At 41.0% G+C, this 20,202-nt stretch overlaps 1 protein-coding gene across 1 annotated transcript in view; it reads right to left on the bottom strand.

Annotated features, from left to right (window-relative positions):
* Nucleotides 1–20,202, bottom strand: part of AFF3 (AF4/FMR2 family, member 3) — a 345,281-nt gene that overhangs the window by 88,576 nt on the left and 236,503 nt on the right. The window contains exon 9 of the mRNA XM_010001439.1: nt 8,851–8,902. Coding sequence (XP_009999741.1) covers nt 8,851–8,902 — 52 coding nt within the window. The remainder of the gene's footprint in view (nt 1–8,850; nt 8,903–20,202) is intronic.

Raw genomic sequence — 20,202 nt, 5'->3', positions numbered from 1 at the left:
CCCCCCCCCCCCCCCTGCTTTTTTTTTTTTTCTTCAGTTCAATGCTATTTTTGCCATCATAATACTCTCATCAGGGGTCAAAACAGGGTAATGAAGCCCCCTTGCACCTAGAGTGAGTAACTGTGAGTGCCTTTTGGCCAGAAGAGTTGCCTGAGGAAGTCAGGTCAGGCGGCTTATGGTAAGTGATTCCTAATGTACCTTCTCTCACTCATTATTCTGTACTGCTCACTGTTCCTAGGGGCTTTGTTTGAGGATTGCTTTCCAGTGTGGATTTCTGAGGGATTTAAAATCACTTGTAAACTACAGCTCAAGTGTTTCTCTGTAAATTTGCAATATAAATGTGTGAATATGATTTTCACTGTCCAGCTGATACTTATTTAAGATTGACAGGCTGTAAGACTTAAAAAGGGTCTATCTTCCTTCCCCTTTTGGAGTTGGTTATCATCAGAACCACATATTTTAAGAACCTATAAAACCCCTTCTGGATTTCATTACTTCTCCAGGCCTTTCAACACCTCAGTATTCATTTTTCACCCTGGAGTTTTGTTATTATATTTCTGGCATACATTGTTCTTTCTCCTCTGCTTCGTCCATTAATCCTTATTAATCTTCAGGGGCAGCACAATCTAGTGACTTGTACATGGCACCTGGGATTGAAAGGCACAAGTGCTAATCCTGGCTTTGCAGCTGACTTGCCATGTGGCCTCAAACAAGCCACATCTCAGTCTCCCTGTCAGTTCTACAGAGATAATAATTCTTGCTTAACTCTACCTAAGTACATCTCAGGGGCATCGTATTAAGTAGTTAATACGTGTTAAGTGATTTGGATCTCCAAATCACTGTATAATCAGCATGAGTATTAACCATACAGAGAATTTTATACATCCGTAAATATTGAGTCCTCTGTCCTGCATCTGTTTAGATTTCTCCCGCAGTCTGGCCCCAACAACCATGCAGGATTTCAATGCAGATGAGTTTAACTTGAATCTTTTTTTTCAGTATAGATGAGCAGAAGGAAAGTAATTGGTAATTTACATTGATAATTTGGTTAATTTTCAGTGACACTGGAGGAAGATCTGAGTCACTGCAAGCAAAGCAGCGGTCACCTTGGAAAACCTCCTCTATCTCCACAGAAGTAGCCTGCTTTCATTTAGTATATCACAGGCAAAAAATGTCAGTGTTGTGCCACAGGCTTTACAAGATTTACTGGGAAGTCTGAAAGCTCAGAAATTAAAGTAGGATTTTTCTAAATAGTGGAAGTAGAAGCCTGAATTCCCCAAATGGTGGCAACTCTGCCCAGGAAGTTGCTATGTCAATCAATTAAGATGCATCTGCTACTACCCAGTGTCTGCTTGGATTGTGCTAGGAAATGAAAAAGATGGGGAATAATGTCCAAAATTGAGCAAAATCAGTGGCTAAACTCCTGTTGACCTTAGAGGAGAGAGATTTCATCCTAGGCACAGAAGAAATGGCAGCAATGGTTCCCCAGTCCCTTTTTCCTTAAATCCTAGTTTTTGATGGATTGACTGCTGGCTCTTTTTGCTTATTTTTTACCATGTTCTGATATACCTGCTACTGCCTTTCTAATGTCCTTTTTTCGACAAGTTTTTTTTTTCATTCCATTTATTTATTTATTTATTTTTAATTCCCTTCATCCTTTTCCTTTTACATATTCCTTTTGTTTTCTGACATGGTCTCAGCTGCTTCCTTCTATTTCTGCTGTCATGCATCTCTGTATGCCACATCGCCTTCCTGCAACTCCTCATGCTGCTGCCACCCCAGCCTGAGCTGCATGGCCAAGGAGAGCAACGGGAGCTTGACCTCCTGCCTTGCAAAGACCTCCTAGAGAGGCTGGGGGAGTCAGTGCTTGCATGTATACAAGAGGGTCAAGTGGAGTCCCTACAGTGTTCCTCATTGCCTTGACTTCTGCTTCGCCTGCACAGAAAAAATCTGAGCTGGTAGTAAAACCACACAAGGCAGGAGGGACAGACAGGTACAGTGACAGAAAAATAACAGCTGGGTAAGCTCGCATGTGCTCTGCGAGCTCCTGAATGTGCTGGGGGTATGTTCTCCTCTTACAGATTGTAATAGCTGCAATATTACAAACGACACTAATTTGTGCTTTAAATTATTTGTGACTGTTGGTTGTTTAACTGTCCTCTTCCAGGCAGGCTGGAATGAATTTGCCTGGAGGCTTTGAGGCCACGCTTGAGCGGGGTTCAGTGCGGGCTCCCTGCGGCTGGGGCAGCAGGGCGTGGGCTGAGAGGCACACGAGAGACAGTGGCAAGGGAAAGCCAGCCTAGAGATCTGGGATCTAATCCATCCTCACACCCCAAATCAGCTGGCACTGCTGAATTGATTGCGCTAGGATATGTTCCCACACTGGTCAAAACAAATGTTCATACTGTAATTCCAGTTCACACGGGGGAGGGGGGGGGAAACCTAACCGCAGACTTCAAGAAGATGAAGTTAAGGAAGTTACAGTAGATACAAACTGTTAGGCTTGGAAAAAGGTGGTGCCAGGGGAAAAGGGAAGGCTTTGGAGATTTACTAGAGATAACACTTAGCTTAGTCATGACATCCACATGAAAAAACAAGGAAGATGCCTTTGTATTTTAAGTTTATTTTCCAGTCTAGTTTCAGAGGCTTGCTACTGAGAAGCCTGGACATAAGAGTGCTGTGCTTGAATTTCCCCAGATTTTATGCACGTCCAACAGCCAAGCTGATCTCTAACCTTTTTCACTGTCATTCACTGTGGTGGCATTCAAATTTAGAACTTGATCCTGCCTGCCAATGCATGACAGACATTGAACCTGATTTTGTAAGATAGGCAGTGATGTGAGCCAAGTTTGGCAGAACTAGACTGAGCTCTTATTTTGTTTCATCTGACAGTTTCAGTGAGGCAATCTTGGTCTTCTTTTCATGCCTTGTGGAAGTGCAAATTTAGATGTCACAGAGATTTTAAAATCAGAGCTGGCAAACCACAAAAAACGCTTGGCTCAGCTGGCGTAAATCTTACTCTGGATTTTAGTTAAGTTGGATAAAAAAGGATTGCTTCTCTAATACATAGGAAATAATGGACTTATCTGAGGTAAGGAAGACTGTTACAGTGGCTATGCCTCCAGTCTAAAAACACATCCATGTTAGTGACAGAAGGCTGACCAGAGAGCTTGGATTAAGCACAAAGCCACCTGAGGTTCCAGCCATTCCTTAATCCAAAACTTAATTTTTTCACTTTTGCTTATCTCTGTTTTGTGCAGTTTTGGTTGCAATCATGCAGTCAGGCTCAGGCTCACATGTGGCCATACTTCATGAAGTAAGTTTCCTGTGCTTAGTGGAGTGAGAAACTTCCCATCAGAAAGATTTTTATTTTTTTTTTTCCCAAGTTTAACTGGGCACTTTTTGAGAGTAAAATTAATTTGCAGCAATGATGCAGGCAGTGAGATTTTTTGTTTTGTTTTGTTTTGTTTTGTTTTGTTTTGTTTTTTCCCCCAGGGCTGTGTGTTCTCATCTCCTTTTTCACTTATTTTCCCTTCTAATCAAGCATTGCAGTGATGAAGAGGTGAATAAAAGGGAGCACAACAGTAATGTGACTTAATGTGGTTGAAATATTTGGACTCTGCCTATGTGAATGCAATTAGCACGGACTAAAAATAGTTCTAATTATGAACAGGGCTATGCAGTGGTGTCTTATAATTTGCCCAATATAATTCTTCTCTCTAGATGTACCTGACTTTGTGCTCTGCTCAGCTGATCTTCGACCTCAGAAAGTGTTGTCCTAACAGAGAAGGTCTTATGGAAAGAAAGCTTGTAGCCACTTTGCCCCTTGCTCAATTTCTTTCAAAATTCATTACAGATTGCTTCCAACTAGCTGGAATATTACATCTGAAATGCAGAAGTAGTGCTTATATAGACTGTACTAAAAAATATCCCTTCTGGAAGAAGGTATATGCCTGAACGTTCATTTCAGGATAATTTTTATCTTTTTGTTGACTGTCAGTTCACAAACAGAAGTAAGAGAGAAAAGTCCTACATGTTCTTAAAAAGGTTGTCTTTAAATACATTATTTCTCTCTTGTTTCTGGGTATGGTTAAAGAAATGAAGCATGACTTTATGACATTTAAAAAATGAATAATTTCCTAATGCAATTTATGGAGGGACAGGGCCACAAAGATTGCCATTGGCCAAGTAGATGGACATTTGTCCTGTTGCAGTGAAAGGATGGACTTGGCTGATCCTAAATTCCTGTGCTGCAGACAGTCCTGCTGGGAAGATGGATTTCTAGCACGGAGCCCTTCCATCCCTCAAGCATATACGTGATGAACAGGAAACACATGCACATATGTCCCTACCATAGCTGTGGGTGCAGGCTGAAATAGCCTCAAGCTTCCCATCTCAGCCACAGCCAGGGTGCTGCCAGTGCATGGATGGGTCCCCACGACCAGCAACCCACCCTGGCTGTCCCCAGGCTGCCATGGGCAGGGGGCAGCCCCAGGACCCCCAGGAAGGCACCGGGCTGGGTGGGCTGCTGTCACCCTGTGGGGCTCTGGGTGGTGAGCCAGACCAAGCTGCTGAGACTTTTATTTTACTGCGCTGAAGCTGTTCCTGGTAAACTTTCTTGAGGCTGCTCTTCCCCTGAGGTCTCCTGTGAAGGGACATGGCTTTCTGTTTGTCTTGGCTTGCCTGCAAAGGGGCTGGTTTTGCTCAGACCCTGCCCCCCCAGCCTGTCCGTGTCTCTTAAGGAGGGCAGCTGCTTGCAGGCAAATGCCACCTTCCCTCTTCCTTTGGTGCAGGGCACAGGAGCTAAATTAATGAACCTGAGAGGATTGTTTGTTGCCTCCCTGTGCACTGTGCACAGGGGGTGTCTTCTGCCCCTACATCTACCTGCTGCTGCAGAGGAACAGTCATATAACTATTTAAATAAAAATAATTTAGAAAAAAAGGTACTTAAGTTGGGTCTTTCCTTTTGAGATACACCAGGGGCTGGATTGTGGAGCCATGTCCCAGGGAGCGTGTTCTGATTGCTTCTTCAACTTCTGTTTATACAATTTTACAAAATTTTGGCAGGAACCAAGAGCACATACCAGGGTGTTGGCTTTTATGAATCCCCTGGGATGTGAAAGTCAAGCTGACTGTATGAACTTTGGATACATATTCCAGACAAGCACAATGACTCTATTTATTCAGGCTTGGCAGCCAGAATGCAGATTGACTCTGTGGGTAATAAATTTTCACAGCCACAAAACTTCAGTGGCAACCAACCTGATCCCGCGCAGAAAAAATGCATGCAAGGAAGCAGACTTGGGTTGCAAAAATATGTTAGATTATTATTCCATGTATGTGTACCAGTCAGTTAATTTATTTGGCTACTGATTGACATGAATTGCACAAATGATGCCAGGGATCTTTTTCCCCTTAAAGGAACTACTTCTATTACAAAATTTTCATATTGTAAAAGGACAAGTAGGGGGATAAAAAGAGATTTGTTCATGTTACAATTGACAATCTCCTTTTAATATTTCACCCAAGACTGATTTAAGTTATCCAGTGACCTCTATGGAGAAGAGCAGGGTATTATAACGGCGACAGTTTCATGTGCTATGCCACACTTCAAAGAACCAAAAGGCAATAACCACTACAATTCAGTACTCTGAACAATCTTAAGTACAATTTTGACATCTTCATGCTACGAAGCTTCAGATGCTTTCTGGGAGAGATGATGATGAAATTATTACTCTATGTGTTATAAATCAAAATGAATTGGCTCTTTAACTTGCAGATTTATGTTAACTACCTTGGTATCTGTTAATTGCATGCTCTTCAGATATTGATTGGGGATTAAAAAGTATATTTTCTTCAATCTGTGTGATGTAAAATATGCCAACAGGAAATTTTCCCTCTGCATATTAGATCCTATGATCACCGCCTGTAAAATTAAAATGATCAGTTTAAATGGATAAACTATGCTCATTAAAGAGGAAAAATACATTTATGTAATTAAAATTAAGAGACTAATATGTGTGGATAATGTAATTACTGTGGGTGCACACACACTCAGCACAACCCAGCCTCTCTTGCCTCTCCTGGGCCTGTGAACCTCACTACCTTAATTGCTGGCACGGAGGGAAGGATTGGGAATGCCTGGTCCACTGCTAGTCCTGAAGCTCTTAATCATGCCTCTATCTTGCATTTGGCCTCCCTCATCCACGGCTCACATTCCCTGGGTCAGTCAGAGACCTTCAAATGCCAGCCCTGGCAGTGTGGGAGCACCTGTCCCCCTTTCCAACCCTTCAGAAACTTTCCAGTTGCTGCTTGGTGATTTCAGATGCAAAGAGAAAATCTCCTCTGAAGTTTTCACGGTCTTTCCCCTAAACATTGCCATTTAGAAACTAGCAAAATTAAAAGCTTCCCAGTTCTTGTACAGCTCCCCTTCAGCTCTTTGAGAAATTTGACTATTAAAATGAATCTGATTGCTCTGATTCCTTATTACATAAGGAATATCTGGGAATCACTCATATACTGTTCCTATCCCTTCATCTTTGATTTTCTTCTTTCCTGTTCCCAAGCTCAGGAGGAGATCTGAGATTAAAGAACCTCAGAATTAGGAAGTAAAAGGAAACAGGTTCTCCCACTGACATTTAGACACAGATCCGTGTTGTAATCCGTGCATTTATTGGCAGAGGGGGTCTGTGTTATTCTTTTTTTGGGGCCTATTTCCTGCTAGGTACTGTTTTGTTTATCCAGCAGGCATATTTATTTTGGATTGTTCATTAAGCAAATCAGCAGGTCTCAGATGAGGTTCTGCAAAGCATTTCATATAGCAGGAGCCAGCCTATGCATCCAGTTTTTTGTCGGTACAGTCAAGTTAACAACAACAACAACAACAAAGTGACTAGGAAAGGGGACCAAATCACAAAGTAATTGCAGAAGGTTTCTTGCACTATGGCTGGTGACGATTACAAGTGAGTAATGGGATCTCAGCTCCACTTTTTGTCACGAGGGTGGCAAACTCAGTCCCAGCTCTGCTGAGTTTGTTCATGCACCAAGGCAAAAGATCCAGCTGTATCAGCTGTACCTCAGAGCTCTGGTTACTGGGCGAAGACCTTGTGTATCACACATAATACTGAGCATTCCAAGTGCATGGAAGATATTAGTAGCTGCCAGTGGTAGCATTAAACTAAAGGTACCCTGCCCAAACAGCAGTACTTTTCCACTGTTCCTTCTCTGCCTAAATCTACTGGTGTTATTTCCTGCACTGTGTACACTTTCACATGTCTTTTTCTGCTTGCTATGAAGCAAACCAGAATTTCAGTGTTCAGACTTTACCAGACTGTTCCACATGAACATCCCTCATGCAGGACCCCATCTCTCTTCCTATCTGAAGGATGAGCCATCTCTCTTGACTGCTGGCTCTTCCCTCCCACTCAGCCCCTCACTGCAGTCTTGGTGTGCTATTGTTATTCTTCAGACATCCCAACTGTCCCTCACTTTACTTTGCCCTATACTGTCTAAGCACTGTATTTTAAACTATCTAGACAAGCAGGAAGAGTAATTAAATGTGAAGTGTTTCAAGATGAAGCACATTAAAGAAAAAGAAATTGTATAAATATGTAAATAATTGAATCTATGTGCTGCATCTTCTTAACACCAAGAAGCTTTGCTCAGAATAGATGAAATAATGGTTCAGTATACATATTAAAAGGTTTTGATTTACTTGCTGTTTGGAATATATCGCAAAATAGAGACTTCTAATAACAAGAGTTAAAGAAAACCCATGAAAAGCTTCATGCCTAAATATCTGGAATTATTTATCTTTTTATTATTTATCTGAATTTCAGAAGTCTAGATAGCTCCAGTTATCCTTGATTGAAATAATCATATTTAAACCCCATGTTATATCCAGGTCCAAATCCATCTGTGAGATGCAACCAGAGGCAGTACTGCCCTCATATACTTCAGTGAAGGCATGGGATATGCATTTCAGTGCAAGACACAATGGAAGTGGCTCTTGCCCTCTCATCCCCAACCAAATCACTCATGCCAGTACACTGAGAAGAAAAGAGCGTGGTACAGCTCTGCTTGGCAATGAGGTGCCTGGCCCATCACGGGAAATTAAAGATCCAGCCCTATTCTAGCAAATACTTAATTATTTAGACAAAACACAGCAGTGCCTTAAGGGCAAATTAGGAGATACCTCACCCTTGCCAACAAAACCCAGCTCTCCAGACACTTAGAAAACTTTGGGTGATGTATCTGCTCCCAGTCAGGTAGTCTGAGGTCGTTAAAATCCAGGCAAGTGCACTAATTGCTGTGTTATGGAGGGAACCAAATGCACAGCCAAGGCTTTCTTTCAGCTGTCCTTAGCTTTCTCAGCATGTGTGGGCCACACAGAGGTGGATCACAAACACTCACAGGAGAGGCAATGGGTGGGGGGGGATGCCAGTGAAGCTTTAGGCAGGTAAGTGGGGAGCAGCCCAGCAGCTAACCCTTGGGGCCATCTTGTGCCTGCAAGGTCTGGCCTGAAGCCTTAATCCATAATTCCTGTTCCTCCCCTCCTTGGCCGCTCTTTAAAACAAAACAAATTCAAATCAGAAGGAGACTGGTACAAAAACCTTCTGGGTCGCATCAGGGTAATAAATCAAGAGCACTGCAGACGGTTCCCCACCAATAGAGCAGTTAGCACACGCTGGCTGGCTCTGAGCAGCAACATCTGTTACTCCAGTTACAGTACTGCCATGTATTTTGATAACCTTTATGTATGTTTCGAAAAAGCATTAGCAAAATATTTACAGTAGCTCAGTCTCAACTTGAAACATGCTACAAGTGACATGTTTGTCGTCTGGTTCTTACCTGGTCATTCTCCTCTTCGTCGCTGCTTAACTTGAGGTCATCTTCTAGCATTCTGGAAAGCAAGCAGCAGAATAAATTATAATTTACCAATATGCTTTAGACCTGATGCTTTTTCCTGAGCAACAGTTAGCACTTAATAATTTAAGTTGAATGAAAAAATATTTTATACCAGTAACTCTGTAGATGTGATACTTTCTTTAAGTTTTTTTTTCCTTACCCAGTTGCTATCAAGTAACTTCTTAATTCTTTTCCTACTACTGCTGCCTAAGGGAAAAATGTTTACTAGAATAAAATGAATTTTGCAAAGACTCTTGTTATTAAAATCACTGACAAACAATTTTTACATGCTAAAAATAATATTTTTGATGCTGACAAGTCAGTAATCTCTCTGAAAGGAAAATTTTGCTCCATTTGGCTCTGAGCTTACAAAACAGAAGTAGATATTTACACTGGCAGTACTGCAGCACAAAGTAAGATTCAGTGAGGTTTCCCAAAGGCCATTTTTATGTTATTGCATGTTTGATGTAAAATTGACATTGACTGAAACAATTAAAACTAAAATATATTGTCTCAGTGCACATAAGCATCCACAAGGATTTCACTGTCATATAAACATAGAAAATAATGCATCTTTCTAACGAGTGTTTCATCCTCCCTTCCCATATCCTTTCCTCAGCTTCCTTGAGCTGGCTCACAAAAAAAGAGGAGTTTGGTTTTACCTCTACTTCATTTTTTTTTACAACCTAGGATTAAGTAACCAGCAGTTAATAGGAGTAGCAAAGGTACAAAGATTTCCTCCAGTGCTTGAAAGGTCATCAAGAATAGGACCTATTTTTAAAAAATGCCTGTGTAATAACAATAATAATTCAGGAAGTTGTTAATTTTTCTTGCATTTTGGGAAAAAAGAGAATCTGTAATTTTGTCTTGACTCCAGAAGAAAGCATGGTGAGCAATTTAGACAAATCCTGTGATGTGGGTGGTCCCGGGAGTGTAAATATATCAAGAAGACATATGTAGTAATTTCAAACCACCTCCTTGTACTTGTGCCTAGATCTTGAGAGAGTGTGCCTGAAAAGCGTGACTCTTACATGGGCAACATGGTGTGCCATGTCTTAAAAGAGCACTGAGCCTAAACACCCTCTCCTCAGCTCCTCACTACATGTACGGTCCCTGCCATCACATCTGCCTCCCTACTTCCCCACAGCATCTTTTGGGAATGTAGGTGTGTAAGAAAAGGATTTGCAGTCAAAGCAAAAACTTGCACTAGTTCATCTCTTAGAGACTCTTGTCTTGCTTTTTCTCCCATGTTTCCTTCTACTCGTGCCAAGATATTTCCTCTGTAAAACAAACATATCAAATTCCACAAAATCTCATTGCAATGCAGACACCTAAAATATATAAGACACCCGTAGAGTTACAGAGGCTTGACAACCTCACAGCAAGACTCGCCCGGGTTTTGTCCGGGAATATGTCCACAGGCAGGAAAAAGCTCACCCTGCTGTCTCCTGAGTCTGCAAAATCTCTGGTGGTGGATTGATTGAGCCACCAGCCAAGCTAACAAGCCCTGCTGTGAACTAGGCAAGTAGGACAGGTATGAATGACATGGGATTTAGCTCGTAGGAGCTAAAATATGTCAGAGAGGCAAAGCCTGCTATAAACACTGTAAGATCCACATTGGCTTTGGATCCCACCACTTACTGGGATCCAAATAACCTCAGAATTGCTGATTTTATATATATATATATATTTTTTTTTTTTTTTAGATTTGTGTAGAGCTTCCTTGAGAAAACAGTGCTTGAAAACAGAAAGACCTGGGACTGGGCATTATGCAATGAAGTGTGACAAAATCGGCACCAATAGTTATTTAACCAGAGAGAAAAGTGCTTATTGTGAAAAACAGAGCACCCATGATATCACTGCTTGCTCTTCCTTCAGTTTGAGTGCATGACTTTCTGCTGGTGTGGTGTATATAGTTAAGTACATCTTTAAAATTTTAGCTGTTTAGCTCTTCTCCTACATGAAAGCTGAAAAACAAAGGCATATAATGAAATGTTCTAGGTAGCTCAATGTATTTATTAGTGTCCTGAGTTTTTTCTTCAACATATAAAAATATTAAAAAAACTGTACTGTAAGCCTGTGATCAGATGCAACTATGATGCTTCGAAGGCTTCAGGTTGTGTGGAGGTGTGAGTGCAGCTAAGGTGGAACTTGCACCAGGAGTGCAAGCAGGAAGCATCCACACAAAAGGAACAAGAAACCACCGTGATGGCCCATCAGCTTCTACTTGTTTGTATGTTTTAGACTGTCTTTATTTTCCCTGTCTGTTTCTCATTTCAGAAGCTCTGCTCTCCAAGAAAAGCACTGCCTGCCAGGGGCTTGTGGCCAATCCTGGAACTACCATCAGTGTACAAACAATCTCCTAACACTGGGGATAGGAAAAAAAAAGATCATCATAAAATGCTTACTTGCTTGCTTTTCTTTATTTCCCCCTAGAGTAGGATCTGACCTGCCTGATCCATGAATTTTTCACAAGGACATATCAGGCTTAGACAGCTTGCTGATGTAAAAGGTCTACCATGAAAAGGCAGGAGATGTTTTCCTACTGTGCAGGTATAACCTCTGTCTTCACTGCTTTCACTGTCAGGTGAGGCACTCAGCCCTGATCTGCAAAGCTACAGCCAGAGCAGGACACAGTCATACTGGACTTCAGCTTCTCTAGCCAACAGTCCTGGAGAACACAACTCATCAGACCTCAGGCAGCTCTCAGAGCCCAGAAGGAAGGACACTGTGAGGGAGGATGACTCGTTTGTGTTAGAAGGACTCCAATCTGCATTACTTGTCTTAAGGAAGCTGGATCAATTTTGAGTCTGTATGCTTTTGAAGAACACTCCGCCTTGACTCATCAACTCCATCATGACAATGGTAATGGTTAAAAGACCATAAATGGTCCATAACCAGCAGACGCCACTTGAAGAGAGGGAGTAGAGAGGGGAAGAAAAATACTTTTAAGCTCACAAGAGGCATTAAGTTAATTTGCAATTTTACTGAAAAGCACTTTGGCACAGATTCAGCACAGAATGAGTTTTGGTGCACCCTGTGTTAGGGGCATGTTTAAAACAACTCCGGCTCAGGATGAAATTTCTTTATGTATTCTGGCAGACTAGTACATGGATGGACAGACAAACACATACAAGCTCATGCACAAACACAGCTTTTTTCAACACAGCCTATCTATAGCTATTTTCTATAACACCTTTTCAGAATACACAAAATCCAGGCCAGTAAGTGACATTATCCATGGACTCAAAGATTTTTCAAAATGGATTTGGCTTTGATGTAAAAAGATAAGTAAATATAACTTTGTAACCAAAAGCTAGAAAAATGAAGCAGCACTCAAGAGTGGCTCCAAAAACACACGCACCACGACTTAAGGTCTCCTGCACTGAAAAGACTGTGTATGGTCAGGAAGTGACTTTGCAGAACCTAATTACACATTTTTAGTGAAATCTCCATGAGTCCATGCAAGCAGCAAGGGGTGGGAGGCTCGGGTGGGAGCACTCACTGCACTCTAATGACTGCATTTGTTCCTTTCTCTGCAAAGAACATGACAGGTAGAGATGTAATGAAAGGAAATGAGGATGAGTTTGGGATACTGAGAAATGCCTCAGCAGGCCAGCTGGTTTCTTTCTCCAGGACCCAATTAAGGGGTTTCAGTCAGGGGTGCTCAGACACTTAGTTATGGTGGGAAAGGAGGGGGCTGAGGGGCTACTTACAGGTAATGGAAAACAGACAGAAAGTCTTCTAGAGTGCATTGCTATCTGCCAATACCAATGTGACTGCGTGTCCAAACCTCCTACACAGCCTATTGGAAAGCCTGACCACTTTTACCTGGGGGCTGCTCACTGCATTGGTTTAGTGGTCTCCCAGGGCAGGGTGATGACACTGTGGGGCACTTCAGAGGGATCCTGTGGGACTTTTGCTTATCCCAGCATGTCAAAGAGCCAGCAGAAGCTCCTGGTTAAAAGTAGCTGGGGTTTGGGCTGGGAGGCCATCACAGGCTGCCAGGGGAACCACCTTGCTTGAAGGGAATACTCAAGTCAAGATTTTCAGCTCCACTGGGAATGCTCAAGTCAAGACTTGCAGCTCCACTGCTTTGTCTGTCTGTCTTTTCTCCTGATTTGTTCTTGCTGGAAAGTCAAGCCCCAAGCAACGATTATCTTCAGACCCAGCCAGAGTCCAAGGTATAGCAGGAAGACATTTAGCTTCCCCCATGGGAAGTAACATCAAAGTAAAATTTAGTTTCAGTTATGAGAGCCAAAGCCTAGGCCAAAGATGTTTGGTTTTGAAAGAGCTGAGGTAAAGCAGCTGCTGGGGTAGGAAATGTTGATGGTGTGGTATCTTGGGTAGGTGGTCTTCAACAGCCAGTTAGGAACTAGTTGCAATTTTTAATGTCTGGAACCAATCTGAGACCCTTCCAACATAGCCCTACTTAGGAGAATATCTATTTTCTTCCATGGTGAAGACATGACCCCACACAGGAGTTAAACTTCATATCTGCTGGTGCACACAAAAGAAGTAGCAGGCATCACACCACCTTGAGTCTTACTTTAACCTTTGATGCTTTTCATATTTCTTGCCTAATTAATTCTTTTCTTTCCTCCTGCAAATTACTTACTGCGGCATAAAATGCTAAAAAAATGCCTCTGTGGTTTTGCTTTGTGATTAGAGAGATACCCTTTTGGTACATAAATCAAAGGACAAGAGAAGAGGTCCTGAAGAATTTCAAGAGCAGGTATGGGAATGAGGGGCAAAACCCTTGTGTCCCTCTGGTGGTCTAAGCTACTATATGAGGCTCTTCATTATAATTTCAATAATTAGAACAACAGCAACAAAAAGATTGAGATGGGAAAGGAAAAATATTGATAGTAATTAAATCATTAACACTAATGTTTTAGAAGATAACATGCCAATGGTTTGCTGCCTGGGGCACAAATGTATGTATGTTGCAATTGTCATTTAAATAAATTCAGAAGTCACCATCTTTGCAATTTGTGAAAGATCTCATGAATGTGTTAATCTGACCAAGTATATTGTTCCATTTTAATGCTAGGCAGCATCTCAGTCAGAATACTGTGTTTATTAAGGACTTCTGTGATTTCTGCTCGCTGTGTAGGAAAGGAACTTCAGTAGTGAAAAAATACTTTCATTTTAGCTGAAGAGGAACCCCACAAAGCAAAGAGTTGTGATGAAATATGAAAATCATGTAACTAAGTGCTCATTTGAGTTTATGCCATCACAATGCTTCATCTGAATGAGACTGCTTCTGGAAAACAATCTTATTTTTTAATGCATAGTATTGACTTTTCCCTAAATGCATAGTGACCTTTCAAAAACTGGTCATTAGTTTCAATATTATCAGAAACCCAGAAGAAAATAGGTATTATTCTAAGTAGCAGTATGCTTGAAGAGTCTCAGACTGGTCTCCAGATGTTTAAAGCCACAACTGATGTGCTGATACAGAGAAAGTAAAACTGTTGCTTCGCATTATAGGAAAACAACACGAAACCTTCCTGGAGGCATAACACTGTGCAAGACCTTTAATTCTGATTTCCAGCAAAATGAGAGAGAATGCCAGGTGGGAACTGCCATTCCTATCCTAACTGTGCCCTTATGTTACTGGAAGTAATTTGGCTATAACTGCTCATGTATGTAACATCACTTAAACTCCAATAAGACAAAGGTAGTACCTTCAGGTTTTGGTTGCTTTTGAAAACAGAAATGCAAGGAAAACCATACCTGGTTAGAAGTACAGAGAATTCATAAGAAACAGACAAATGTGTTTTCTTCCAAAAAAAAAAGAAAAAAAAGAAAAAAAAAGAAAAAGGAAAACTAATGTTGCTATTACCTTGGTTATCGGCACATAACAGATGGCCAGTTATATTTGCTCTTTACCTACAGCCAAAATAGGTGCTTTGTTTACCAGTCCTACATATAAGAGTAGATGTTTTTATACAGTAGTAAATTTTAATTTATTAGATTCTGATTGCTGAAATTATTTTTCACTTCAGTGCTATAACTGATGCAAATTTTTCACTTAAAAAAACCCCTCTCGCATTTATGTTATCTGAAAAGTGTAGTATTTACTTGTGTTTTATACAAAATAAAGTCAAAAGCTTATGGGTTGAGGTAATCAACTAGATCAAGATGGCATTTTATAAATACTGTCATAGAGCTTTCAGCAGGCTTGCAATACCTCTGCAAGCACTGCTTGCAACATCTAAAAATCATGCTTAATATATGACATTTGAGTTGTAAAAACCCTCAACAAACAGTTTGTGCAAGTTCTGCTACACAGAAACATGCAGGAGAACACAATTATACAGAATACTGCCAAATCTAATTAAAAACAGAGGAAGAAGGCCAGTAAAATCAGGCTGGTGAAATATTAATGTACTTATTGCTGGAATGAGGCATATATATCAATGTGAGATTTAATTCCAGAGTGTAGAATTTAAATGCCTGAAAAACGGACTTAGTTTATAGAAATAGAATTAGCAATTCCGATAAAAAATAGATGCTCTGAAGGAAAAGTTTTCTGTCCTTGGCTTGAATCCATCTAGGCTGGTCTACACGGTTCTTCAAAACCATTTAAACTGGCTAAATGCTCTGCTAAATTCCCATTAGGCTTAGGGTCTCATTAGAAATGCAAGGCAGTTCTCTCTCACTGATGCAGCCATTACTCTCTCCTACGAGCAGAAGTTGAAATAAGGTTTCCTGCACAGCAGCTGCCCCTGTGAGCAACTGTGTTTTCCCCCTTTAAAGAAAGGAAGAACAAATGCAATTGAATCATACTCTGAATTTTCTAATTTTTTGGCAGGGTGGCAAGGGAAGTGCTACACAGTCCACAGTGCTTCCCTGAGAAGGGTATTTGGGCAGAAGCACTTAAGACTACCTCCTTAAAAATGGGGAAAATTCTTCAGAAAAGAAGGGAAATGAACCCCTGTGATCCCAGTCCCGGAGTAAGGAAGCCACCTAAAAATGCACAAATGCTTGCAGAAAGGGAGGAGTGATGAGAGATGCACTGGCAGCTCACACCTAAGCACTAGCCTGAATAGTCCAATCACTCTGAGGACTTCCCGAAGTTTCATGGCTAATATCACTCAGTGTGACAGGAGAAAACACATTTTGGGAATAAAAGTTTTGAATGCGCCCTCACAATTTTCCAGTCAATTTATTGCCTCCCTGCCCTTCTTCCTCCCCAGGCTCTCTGAGTGTGATTAGCAGTTATTTACTAACTCGCTCCCTCTGATTTCCTTGCAATTGCTGATGCTGCCATCTGCAAAATATTAATTTCAAATGTGAAATGAAATAAGAGCACATGAACTCTGTGCTACTGCTTTGTGTGTCAGCCATCGTGGCAGAAATCTTGGGGAATTTAATGTGTCTGAGACAGAACTGCCACTCCCCACTGAACATGCAGCATCTGATTTTGTACTCAGTGATTATTTCCTTACAAATAGCCTCTTTCTACCTAATCCCCAGCATTACAAGCATCTGTCCCCATGCTGGAGTCATCATCCTACACATTTTTATTCTTGTGCTTCCTTGCAGAGGACTGCAGTGATCTGTGTAATGCTGACCATTCCTTTAGGAACATTCATACCAGAGGCTGCAGTGGTGTTTATCCCTATCTTGCTGGTCAGGTGTGGGAAATGAGATCATTTAGGGCAGAGGTTCCTGTACTTTGCTCTGCCAAAGTGAGTGGTGTCTTGCATTGTCAAAGTGACAGGGAAAGCAGCATCTCTGTGTCCGTGTGTGATTCCCTGAGCTCTGCCCTGCATCCCAGAGTATCATCCTATCTCCCTGTACCAAGGCATCCTGCTGGCTCTGGCTCCCAGCTGCCTGCTCACTTCCATCTCTCCAGCGTTTTTAGAATTACAGCTTCCCAGGGTAGAGTAATTTAAAAACAGAGTCAGGAGGACATTCCTTGCTCTGGGATATACAACTTTGTGTTGGTTTATTTCAAACCTCCTTTGTTTAAGTGAGCCTGAATTGTTAAATTATTCATACTATTCAATAATCTGCTCCATCCTCACTGTTTCTTTATCTGCCATCCTCCACAAAATTTTGTCATTGGCGAATATAATTTCCTACCACATCTTAGCTAACAACTCTGGGTCTTCTACTCATCCTTGTACAGCTGCTCATAAACTTGCTCGTTCAGCCAGGGATCCCTCACTGGCATGACCTTCAGCACTGCTTAAAACTGACATATTTTTAATTTGCACTTAATAGATACTGGATGCAATACATTTTTAAAGCCTTACAAAGATCTATTAGAGCTTCATTAGGAACTTTATCAACCAAAGTTTCTAGCTCCTCACAGAATGAAATCAGCTTTGATTGATAAAAGCTTACATTTCTTTCCTTGAAAGTAAAACACTGAATGCCAATAATTCTTTTATCCTTCAGTTAATTTGTGGTATTAAAGGAACCCTGTTTGGGCTCCCCCCAGACTTTGTGTGCAGTACGAGGTGCCAGGTGACCTGCCCTTAAACTTCCTTCCTTGGCCTTTTAGCATATTCCACAGCATTAGATACTGGGTTTTACCCTACATTTCAAGGTACATCACAAATGAGCCTCAAATTGTACTAGTCAGTGTCCTTCATGGCTCTAAGGAAGCTTGGAAGATCAGAGGCTTATAGATACTTATATCTAGGGTAACTGATTTTAAAAAATTAATTATCTCTAGACTCTGTTCCTCTTCCTGCCTATTAGGCACCCTGCTTTGTCTCATATTAAAAATATTTACTGACTCCAGCATTTTTAACAACTTTAATTATTCCAGCTAATAAGGGGCTATTGCTATAATTTCTTTACTGTTGTTCTTTTTCTTTATATATACCATAAGAAAACTCTTATTCTCGATGTCCTTGAACTTTTCTCTGGCATCCTCCACCTCCTTTTATCCATCTTCAGTATTTTATAATTTCTCTTTTAGATTGACTGTTATCTTCCCCTTTCACGTTACATATATTTAATATTTCATCTCTATTTCACAGATTGCTTTTCCATTTCTAATTGCCACTTTTACCTCACCACTGAAACTCAGTTAGCTTTCAGCAAAGTTGGGTTTTTCCTTGATTGTGGAAATGCAGCCTTTTGCTAACCTAAAAATCTCTGCTTAAAAAAGTCCAAACTTCCTTGTTTCTAGGTTTTTCTACCCTACCAATTTCTCGCTAACATTCTCTTCCACCCTGGGGACACCACCCTTTCCTGGTTGGGACTGCCCTTAATTTGTCCAGCTTGTATATAATGAAATAATGACCTAGTTCCCAGGCAACCATGTGCTTCCCATGTAGTGACTGATGTGTTTTTATTCAAAGCAGGGGTGAGTATGCCTGAGGAAATGCCCTCAGTGCTAGAAAAGTGCCACAGAGACCATCCACAACCTCTATTCTAATTCAGTGGCCAGCCATGCTGGACCTCTCATGGTACACTCAAAACTAAAACCTCTGGTAGCCACCTGATCAATCTGCCTTTGCTTTACAGATCAGTGCCAATGATATTCTGGCTCTGAGATAAATAAAATTATTATTCTCTATCCCTAGCTGGAGTTTTTCATGTCAATATAGACTAGAGGAGGGGAGGCTAATTCAAACCCTCCTGATGGCACACGCCTGACAGGCAGATACAGAGAGGTTACTGCAGAATATATATATATATATATACATACATACATATATATATATATGGCCCTGAGCAGTGGGACATGAACATATGGGAACTATATCTCCTTCATAACCTCATGAGCCCCAGCCAGCAGAAGCACGGCTGTGAAAAACATACCAGGACCCCCAAAGTTTTCAGCATTTCCTTTTAAATACTTTTCCTAGCCATTTCCTGGAAAGCCACTATATGTATTTTACTCAGTCCTGTCTGCAATACTTATAGCTTCATTTAGTTTTAATATAGTTATAAATGGGCTGTAGCGGCCTGCTTCTTTTAATAACTAAGTAAATGAAACTCTGTCTGTAATAATAAATGAACCATCCATCTGGGAGGCCTCCAGTAAAAATTTCAACAGGTATTTATTGCTCCTTTATGTAAACAGTGCTCTGGACAATACAAGTGATTATACTCTCTGTCAGGCCTGTCAGGAAAGAAACAGTATAGTTTTGGATGAGGTTCCACAGTGTACACACTGAATTTACAGGTTTATTTGACTAGATGGAGACAAAATGATTAAAACAAGCAAATAAACAGACAAGAACCCAGTTGGCTACTGTGAAAGTCAGCATGTCATTCCATTTAAAGATACGGGCTGCAAGTACAAAATATAGGAAATTGGCAGGTCTGTCATGCAACAGACTCCTCACCACCTCACATGCTTCACAGACAATTCCCAAACAAAACCAATTTCTCCCTCTGCAGAAGTGGGAGGAGTTTCACTGTAAAATCAACACTTTATGAAGACTTTAAAATATATTGTGCCCTCATAGGTTCTCATGGTATGGAAGAGCAGTGCCTTGGGAGAATCCTCAACCAGGGCACAAGGGGTGGAAAGCCACCTTATCCATCCTTGAGAGTCATCTTTTTCACTCATGGACACTGTTGCTCCCACACTGGAGAGAGAAACAGCACAACACGTATGCAGTAATAAAATTTTAGGTTAAAAAAAAAATTAAAAAATCACATTGCCAAGATCATCTTCATACCACTATTATATTCTGATTTCTTATTACACACCATTACGATCTGCTATTGTTGAAATAGTAAAATGACAGAATATATTGTGAAATAATCAATACAGTGTGTATCAGGAGGAAAAAAAAAGAAAAAATAAAGGAGAGGAGAGGAGAGGAAAAAGGAAAAAGGAAAGGAAAAAGGAAAGGAAAGGAAAAAGGAAAGGAAAGGAAAGGGGAAGGGAAAGGAAGGGAAAGGAAGGGAAAGGAAGGGAAAGGAAGGGAAAGGAAAGGAAAGGAAAGGAAAGGAAAGGAAAGGAAAGGAAAGGAAAGGAAAGGAAAGGAAAGGAAAGGAAAGGAAAGGAAAGGAAAGGAAAGGAAAGGAAAGGAAAGGAAAGGAAAGGAAAGGAAAGGAAAGGAAAGGAAAGGAAAGGAAAGGAAAGGAAAGGAAAGGAAAGGAAAGGAAAGGAAAGGAAAGGAAAGGAAAGGAAAGGAAAGGAAAGGAAAGGAAAGGAAAGGAAAGGAAAGGAAAGGAAAGGAAAAAGAGAAACAAGGGACAAAACCACCTGAAAGTTCCCATATGGCAGATCAATGTGCCATCACTTAATGCTGAGGAGTGGTGAGCTGTAGAGTTCTGTGCATTAAATTTGTAGGGGCTGCTGTGATT

This window comes from Chaetura pelagica, unplaced genomic scaffold (assembly GCF_000747805.2).
Source record: "Chaetura pelagica isolate M959 unplaced genomic scaffold, ChaPel_1.0 scaffold377, whole genome shotgun sequence".
NCBI classification, from domain to species: Eukaryota; Metazoa; Chordata; class Aves; order Apodiformes; family Apodidae; genus Chaetura; species Chaetura pelagica.
The sequence above is the reverse complement of the archived record's forward strand: the minus strand, read 5'-3'. Positions and strand labels throughout refer to the sequence as shown.